At 45.2% G+C, this 10000-nt stretch overlaps 1 protein-coding gene across 3 annotated transcripts in view; it reads right to left on the bottom strand.

Moving 5' to 3' along the window:
* Positions 1–5975: 5975 nt before the first annotated feature.
* msna (moesin a) overlaps positions 5976–10000 on the bottom strand; it is a 26108-nt gene continuing 22083 nt past the window's right edge. For all 3 annotated transcript variants that reach the window (XM_035527481.1, XM_035527483.1, XM_035527482.1), the window contains 3 exons: positions 9056–9148; positions 8711–8941; positions 5976–6853 (listed from right to left, as the gene is read on the bottom strand). In XM_035527481.1, coding sequence (XP_035383374.1) covers positions 6689–6853; positions 8711–8941; positions 9056–9148 — 489 coding nt within the window. In that variant the 3' untranslated portion in view covers positions 5976–6688. The remainder of the gene's footprint in view (positions 6854–8710; positions 8942–9055; positions 9149–10000) is intronic.

Raw genomic sequence — 10000 nt, 5'->3', positions numbered from 1 at the left:
TGCATGCCCAGTGGTGGACAGTGCTCTGTCCTGGGTGGTGTCCTCTCTCCTAGTAGTGGGTGGTGTTCTGTTCTGGGTGGTGTCCTCTCTCCTGGTGGTGGATGGTGTTCTATCCTGGGTGGTGTCCTCTCTCCCAGTGGTGGGTGGTGTTCTGTCCTGGGTGGTGTCCTCTCTCCCAGTGGTGGGTGGTGTTCTGTCCTGGGTGGTGTCCTCTCTCCTGGTGGTGGGTGGTGTTCTATCCTGGGTGGTGTCCTCTCTCCCAGTGGTGGGTGGTGTTCTGTCCTGGGTGGTGTCCTCTCTCCCAGTGGTGGGTGGTGTTCTGTCCTGGGTGGTGTCCTCTCTCCCAGTGGTGGGTGGTGTTCTGTCCTGGGTGGTGTCCTCTCTCCTGGTGGTGGGTGGTGTTCTATCCTGGGTGGTGTCCTCTCTCCCAGTGGTGGGTGGTGTTCTGTCCTGGGTGGTGTCCTCTCTCCCAGTGGTGGGTGGTGTTCTGTCCTGGGTGGTGTCCTCTCTCCTGGTGGTGGGTGGTGTTCTATCCTGGGTGGTGTCCTCTCTCCCAGTGGTGGGTGGTGTTCTGTCCTGGGTGGTGTCCTCTCTCCCGGTGGTGGGTGGTGTTCTGTCCTGGGTGGTGTCCTCTCTCCCAGTGGTGGGTGGTGTTCTGTCCTGGGTGGTGTCCTCTCTCCCAGTGGTGGGTGGTGTTCTGTCCTGGGTGGTGTCCTCTCTCCCAGTGGTGGGTGGTGTTCTGTCCTGGGTGGTGTCCTCTCTCCCAGTGGTGGGTGGTGTTCTGTCCTGGGTGGTGTCCTCTCTCCTGGTGGTGGGTGGTGTTCTATCCTGGGTGGTGTCCTCTCTCCCAGTGGTGGGTGGTGTTCTGTCCTGGGTGGTGTCCTCTCTCCCGGTGGTGGGTGGTGTTCTGTCCTGGGTGGTGTCCTCTCTCCCAGTGGTGGGTGGTGTTCTGTCCTGGGTGGTGTCCTCTCTCCCAGTGGTGGGTGGTGTTCTGTCCTGGGTGGTGTCCTCTCTCCCAGTGGTGGGTGGTGTTCCTGTCCTGGGTGGTGTCCTCTCTCCTGGTGGTGGGTGGTGTTCTATCCTGGGTGGTGTCCTCTCTCCCAGTGGTGGGTGGTGTTCTATCCTGGGTGGTGTCCTCTCTCCCAGTGGTGGGTGGTGTTCTGTCCTGGGTGGTGTCCTCTCTCCTCTCCTTGCTCCTGATTCAGTTCCCCATGTGGTTGAGGTTTCTGTTTGAGACTACGCTGTGTGTGTATTCCCCAGGGGCTGAGGTTTTAAGTTGAGAGTACGCTGTGTGTGCCTGGATGTGTGTGCCGATTGTAGAGTGTTCGTGGGTTCTGAGGAAGGTGATAGATAAATGTAACTTTATTCATTGACATGAAGAAAGAAAGCAGTTTCCTCATGCAGTTTCCTGAGCTTTTGTGGTATCTCATCTCCTGATATCCAAACACAGAGCGTGCCGTTCAGTTCATTTCAGCCTGCCATTCACAGACGTGAACTGCAGCAAGTCTACATTCACCAGTTCAGTAGGAGTTCTCCATGTCGGACAGAAGCCCATGAGTTGCCCACATCAGACACAATTCACGCAGACCTCTCCGTAGATGATATTATCCGCCACGACTCTGTTTGATTAATTTACTTAATGACAAGACTCCAAATTCTGAGGATAAAAGGAAGTTATCTGTGAGACATGGTTGAACATTTATGTAAGAGATTTCCTACTTTTCTGTAAACTGCTCTAATGAACAGATCTGAGGAAAAAGATTGCAGTCTCACAGCCAGTGGGGAGGATAACATTGAGACATTAGAAATAAATCAATCTGTCAGGACATCTAATGATGGCTTGTTAACACACTTTAACACACACTTTAACACACACACTAACACACACACACACACACACACACACACACACACACACACACACTTTAACACACACACACTCTCTCTCACACACACACACACACACACACTCACACACACACTCACACACACACACACACTTTAACACACACTTTAACACACACACACACACACATACTAACACACACACACACACACACACACACACACACACACACTTTAACACACACACACACACACACACACACACTTTAACACACACTTTAACACACACACACACACATACTAACACACTCACTTCTGGCATCTTGACAGAGTTGGAGTTCCAGGACCATTTTGTAGCTTTTTAAACGTCAAGCTCCTCTTTACTGTACTGGTTATATATATTTGCTCTTTATGTAACGTTGGTAATCCTGTAATCTAATGTGGGATGAGGCCTTGTAGTGAATGTCTGTGCATGATATTCCATGATTAGATGAAGCATTCGCAGCCTCCAGTCGTAATACATCACTGCTGTGCTGTATTTACACACGTGTGGAAACAGAGGACAGGGCTCAGAGTTCATGGTGTCTACTAATGACACTAGCAAGGTTGATGCTGCTGTGTTCAGTGCCTAACTCTTAATTATCGGTTGTGGGTACTGATTCATACAAAGTCCCCCTTATACCTAAAGATATTATATGCTGTGATAAAGTGCGTTGAGCAGTGTAGCAGGGGGTGTGGTGTTTAATCTCAGCTGGTGCAGCAGGGGGTGTGTGGTGTTTGAACTCCACTGGTGCAGCAGGGGGGGTGTGGTGTTTAAACTCCACTGGTGCTGTAGGGGGTGTGTGGTGTTTAATCTCAGCTGGTGCAGCAGGGGGGGTGTGGCGTTTGAACTCCACTGGTGCTGTAGGGGGTGTGTGGTGTTTAATCTCAGCTGGTGCAGCAGGGGGGGTGTGGTGTTTGAACTCCACTGGTGCAGCAGGGGGGGTGTGGCGTTTAAACTCCACTGGTGCTGTAGGGGGTGTGTGGTGTTTAATCTCAGCTGGTGCAGCAGGGGGGGTGTGGCGTTTGAACTCCACTGGTGCTGTAGGGGGTGTGTGGTGTTTAATCTCAGCTGGTGCAGCAGGGGGGGTGTGGCATTTGAACTCCACTGGTGCTGTAGGGGGTGTCTGGTGTTTAATCTCAGCTGGTGCAGCAGGGTGTGTGGTGTTTAATCTCTAACACTTCACCTCACCTGCAGATTGTCAGAGCCTAGCTGTCCGTGTACAGGGCTCATCATCGTCTGTCACAGACAGGCTCCTCAAACTCCTGCTCATTCCCACACCTGTCTTAGAGTTCCCTACAGCTCCTTACCCTTTTCTGTAAATATACACTCATGTATCTCGGAATAAAGTGTGTGTGCTTCTCAGTGTCTCCGACTGTTTTACTCATTCTGAGAATCATGTCCCAGGACCCTGAGGAGGAACAGAGTAGACGAGGCAGACAGTGGACCAGAGGGACAGGGTGAAGGAATATTTCTGGAATATTTCCTTACAACCTGTACACACCTACACCTGTACATACACACATAGGGCAGTAGTAGCTCAGTGGTGAAGGTACTTAACTTGTAATTGGAAGGTTGCTGATTCAAGTCCCACCACTGCCAGGTTACTACTGTTGGGGCCCTGAGCAAGGTCCTTAATGCTCAAGTTGTACTCAGTCATAATTGTAAACCACATTGGGTAAATGTACACACCTGTATCTGGGCCCAGCTCATGTATTGAGCCCTGTGTCTACTAATCTAAACTGCAGTGATACCTGACAGTAGCTTCCATGTTATGCAGAGGCTGGTAGTTGGATGGAACTGCCCTTTTCTGGGGGTCCTTCTTACACACACACACACACACGCAGGGGTGTGTATGTATTGTTCTTCTTCCGGCTTGTGGGTTAATAATAAAGTTTATTGTATCCTATCATTTTATATATCATGTGTCATCATGTCCTTAAATGGTGTGTTTCCAAACTGCAGTCCAGGCCACACAGCTGGTGTCTGTGTGTGGGAGCGGTTACATAGTGGATGTGTGTGAAAACTCTACACACATCTGAACTCTACACACATCTGTTCTGAACTCTACACACACTTGCATGCATCTGTACAGAATCTCACCTCAATCTGTCCTTCAAAACTATGTCGTTGCCAGGCAACTATAGTCAACCACAGGATGTTTCTTGATTTTGAAAGATAATGAAGTCACTGCTTGTAGCACTAGAGTGAGACGACGTTAGGAGTGATGAGAACATCCACTCCTTAACTTCAGGAAGCATAAATGGCTGAGAGTTACTAAAAAAAGTGAAGTGACAAACATTTAGACTTCATCACTTTTATTTTAAGGAGAGAAGTTTTAAGTATAGAAGGGGATTGAATATTTAATATAGCATTTTTTTTAAATAGTAAAATTTCTAAGTTCCAGCACTAGAGAGAGAGATGTGGAAGACAGGTGCAAGCTCGCACGCTCGCACGCTCGCACACTGCAAACACAAACAGAATGGTGCCATTTCATACGCAGAAGTGGGTTATGAACTCCAACACACAACACAAAGACAGGAACTGAAGCCCAGCCTCAACTATCCACCTAAAACAGTACAGTTAAGGTCAATAAACAAATAAAACCGTAAATAAATAAAACACCATGTTTAAACCACATTACGCATGAGTACATGAGTACATTACACATTAATTAATCTACAGCTGTGGGGAGGCGCACTTCCTGTACCTTCCATCTCTCCATATAAACACACCTGATGAAAGACGTCTGTCCAGAGCATCCTGCACTCGCACTTCTCTAATGTGTATTATATGTAAATACACAAATCATTTTTCTCTCCATAAAAACAGTCCACTGGGATCCTGCTGTTCAGATTCTCACCAAATGATGCTGACACAGCAAGCCCCCCTGCAGTAGTAGAGTAAACTCTGCACAGCAGTTGAGTGTAACAGCAGGATGGGGAGATTCTACAGGTTTCACGCGCACGCGTTCTCTCAGAACCATGTGTTGAGCATTGTGAGGGTTCTGGCGTGACCTTCTCTCCTGGTCTGTGTAATTGCAGTGAGCAGATCTAGTCTGTTAGGGTGACACCAGACAACGACACTTAAACACAATATCACAGCCATTAAAATAATGGAGCACCATCACACACAGGTTGTCATGACACACACTCACACACATTGCGCATGTGTAATTAATGAGGTGTGTTATTGTGAGAAGACTCAGCAGTCAGTCTAAGCACCCTTTCTGCCAACTACGCTGACATTTACTAGTTCTGCTCCTTTAGTTTCAGGCATTTTTTTTATATCTCATCAATGGCAGATAAACCAACAAATGGTGTTTAAACTGAAATTTTAAATGTGATATTTTCATTGAAGATTTCACTTTGCAGCAGATTGGCGTGTGTGGTAGAGTGAAATGGAGCAAAAATCTCAAGGACATAATGGTTATTGTTTTTTTTAAATATTTTATTGATAGCGTCATTGAAAACATTTGTAAGCAGCTATCGTTCCTTGATTGGCTAAAGAGAATGTGCATAACTGTCATCATGGCAACAAAAGAGCTCTAAGCAAACCTTTATCATTTACATGTTAAAAATACTTCTGATTATCCAAGAGCTAAATTCCAACAGAGATGAAAACCGTAAAAAAAACAAGGTGGTATGATATTGTATCGCTTGAACAGCGCATACAGCGTCTGGATGGAGATGGCAAACAGGTTACAAACATGGAAGGCTTTGGGAATACTGGGAAATACTGGGAATACTGGGAGCGTCAGAGAGCTAATACAGTCGGTACATGTTGCACGAAATCAGCTACAACTAAAACAAGATTCACACAACTGAGGAGTTTGTCGTGTGTGTGTGTGTGTGTGTGTGTGTATGTGCGCGTGCGTGCGTGTGTGTATGTGCGTGTGTGCGTTTGTGTGTGTGCGCATGTGTGTGTGTGTGCGCGCGCATGTGTGTGTGTGTGTGTGCGCATGTGTGTGTGTGTGTGTGTGTGTGTGTGTGTGTGTGCGCGCATGTGTGCGTGTGTGAAAACTGCCTCCTGCATCTTAAAAAAACAAAAGCTTAAGATTAGAAGATAAAAACTAAACATCTACAAATGAAACTAAAAAAATTACAGTTTGATGTTTAAATTGTTCGTTGTGCAGGCACACGCAGGGAGGGCACATGTGAGGGGGAGACATACACACACGCACGCACGCACACACCCACCCATACACACCCACACACACACACCCACACACACACACACACACACACACCCACACACAATCGCGCTCTTGTTCTCGAAGGACCTGGGGCGGCGTGTCTAGAATTCAGTCTATTAAAGGTCATCATGCTCTAAAACGTTGCCATGGCAATACTACAAGCCACAGCGTCCACACGCGAGCCATGATGTCACAGTGTATGGAACTGATGACATCACCACCCGTGTGTGTGTCAGTACATCAGCATGGAATCTCGGGAATGTGATTACACTTCAAATCGGAATTCATTTTTCCTTTTTAAAAAGTTAATTTTAAATTACAATTCCAAACTTTACTACAATGGAATCAGTGTGACTACAGAAGTCTAAGGTTTGGCTCACTGTTCATAAGGTGTCAGGTTCTATATAAACAGAGAGCTGGTCCGAGACCGTGGGGGCCCCAGCATCCCCAGAGGAACAACACTGCGAGTGTCAGAATTTGTGCCGCAATTTTCCGCCTCTCTTTGGCCCTGAAGGAGCAGTGGAATGTGGGAACTGTAGTTTTGTGTGCAGTCGTGCGGTGGCTGTTGGTGGTGGACCGCTGGCCCTCTGCGGTGCGTCTGATGGCGGTTACATGCACTCGAACTCGTCGATGCGCTGTTTGGTGTTGCCCGAGCGGATCTGACGCAGAGTTTTGTATTTGTCCCGGCCAGCCCGCACATTCTCCGCGTGGATGATGTCATTCTGCGTTTTCTTGGTCTCGTCACGGGCGTTGGCCAACTCTGTACTTAGAGCCTGTGAGAGAGACAGAGAGAGAGAGAGAGACAGATAGATAGAGAGAGAGAGAGAGAGAGAGAGAGAGAGAGAGAGAGAGAGAGAGAGAGAGAGAGAGAGAGAGAGAGAGAGAGAAAGTATGTGTATGTATGTATGCATGTGTATGTATGCATGTGTGTGTATGTATGCATGTGTGTGTATGTATGCATGTATGTATGTATGTATGTATGTATGTATGTATGTATGTGTGCGTATGTATGCGTGCATATGTGTGTGTGTATGTATGTATGTATGTATGTATGTATGTATGTATGTATGTATGTATGTGTGTGTGTGTATGTGTGTGTATGTGTGTGTATGTATGTATGTATGCATGTATGCGTGCGTGTGTGTATGTGTATGTATGTATGTGTGTATGTATGCATGTGTGTATGTATGTATGCATATGTGTATGTGTGTGTGTATGTGTGTGTATGTGTGTGTATGTATGTATGCATGTGTGTATGTATGTATGCATGTGTGTATGTGTGTGTGTATGTATGTATGGATGTATGTGCGTGTATGCATGTGTGCGTGTGTGTATGTATGTATGTATGCATGTATGCGTGCGTGTATGTATGTATGTATGTATGCATGCATGTATGTGCGTGTGTGTATGTGCGTGTGTGTATGTATGTATGTATGTATGCATGTATGTGTGTGTATGTGTGTGTATGTATGTATGTATGCATGTATGCGTGCGTGTGTGTATGTGTATGTATGTATGTGTGTATGTATGCATGTGTGTATGTATGTATGCATATGTGTATGCGTGTGTGTATGTGTGTGTATGTGTGTGTATGTGTGTGTATGTATGTATGCATGTGTGTATGTGTGTGTGTGTATGTATGTATGTATGTATGTATGTGCGTGTATGCATGTGTGCGTGTGTGTATGTATGTATGTATGCATGTATGCGTGCGTGTATGTATGTATGTATGCATGCATGTATGTGCGTGTGTGTATGTGCGTGTGTGTATGTATGTATGTATGTATGCATGTATGTGTGCGTGTATGTATGTGTGTATGTATGTATGCGTGTATGTATGTATGTATGTATGTATGCGTGTATGTATGTATGTATGTATGTATGCATGCATGCATGCGTGCGTGTATGCATGTGTGTGTGTGTATGTATGTATGCGTGTGTGTGTGTGTATGTATGCATGCATGCATGCATGTATGTATGTATGCGTGTGTGTATGTATGCATGTATGCATGCATGCATGCATGTATGTATGTATGTATGCATGTATGCATGTATGTATGCATGCATGTATGCATGTATGCATGTATGTATGCGTGTGTGTGTATGTATGTATGTATGTATGCATGCATGTATGTATGCATGTATGTATGTATGTATGTATGTATGCATGCATGTATGTATGTATGCGTGTGTGTGTGTGTGTATGTATGTATGTATGCATGCATGTATGCATGCATGTATGCATGTATGTATGTATGTATGCATGCATGTATGTATGCATGTATGTATGTATGTATGCATGCATGTATGTATGCATGTATGTATGTATGTATGCATGCATGTATGTATGCATGTATGTATGTATGTATGCATGCATGTATGCATGTATGTATGTATGCATGCATGTATGTATGCATGTATGTATGTATGTATGTATGTATGCATGCATGTATGTATGCATGTATGTATGCATGCATGTATGTATGCATGTATGTATGTATGCATGCATGCATGCATGTATGTATGTATGTATGTATGTATGCGTGCGTGTATGTATGTATGTATGTATGCGTGCGTGTATGTATGTATGCATGTATGTATGCGTGCGTGTATGCGTGTATGCATCTCACCAGCAGGTGTTTCTGCACGCGTTCGTTCTTCTCAGCCTCCGTCATCCTCTCCTCCTCGCTGCGGTCCTTGTACGTGGCAGCGGCGGTCAGCTCAGCACTGGCCTCGGCGCTGCTCTCGTCGCTCTCGTCGTGGTCGCTCTCCCCGTGCACAGGCTCCTGCACGTGGGCAGCCGTCACCTTGTTCCTCAGCTCCTCTTTGGTCTTCTCCAGGTCCTCCTGGACCGTGGTGGCCTGCAGGGGACACGATGTCCACAAACTCAGCACGGGACTCTCGGGACTCTCAGGGAGGGGGCGTGGCTTGAAAACAGTTTGTTAGAGGGGGCGGGGTTAAAGAAGGGGCTTCACCTTCTGCTGCCACTCAGCTGCCTCTTCCTCCTTCTTCTTCTTTGCATCCTCAAGCAGAGAGATCTTAGAGGTGAGCTCAGCCAGCTCTGTAGCCTACACACACACACATATAGATTATACATTATACACCTATATACACACACACACACACACACACACACACATATATAGATTATACATTATACACCTACACACACACACACACACACACATATAGATTATACATTATACACCTATATACACACACACACACACACACACACATATAGATTATACATTATACACCTATATACACACACACACACACACACACACACACATATATAGATTATACATTATACACCTACACACACACACACACACACACATATAGATTATACATTATACACCTATATACACACACACACACACACACACACAAATATAGATTATACATTATACACCTATATATACACACACACACACACACACACACACACACACACACACACATATAGATTATACATTATACACCTATATACACACACACACACACACATATAGATTATACATTATACACCTATATACACACACACACACACACACACATATAGATTATACATTATACACCTATATATATATACACACACACACACACACATATATAGATTATACATTATACACCTATATACACACACACACACACACATATAGATTATACATTATACACCTATATACACACACACACACACACACACATATAGATTATACATTATACACCTATATACACACACACACACACACACACACATATAGATTATACATTATACACCTATATATATACACACACACACACACACACACACACACACACACACACATATAGATTATACATTATACACCTATATACACACACACACACACACACACACATAGATTATACATTATACACCTATATATATATAC

This window comes from Electrophorus electricus, chromosome 6, assembly GCF_013358815.1.
Source record: "Electrophorus electricus isolate fEleEle1 chromosome 6, fEleEle1.pri, whole genome shotgun sequence".
Taxonomy (NCBI): Eukaryota; Metazoa; Chordata; class Actinopteri; order Gymnotiformes; family Gymnotidae; genus Electrophorus; species Electrophorus electricus.
The sequence above is the reverse complement of the archived record's forward strand: the minus strand, read 5'-3'. Positions and strand labels throughout refer to the sequence as shown.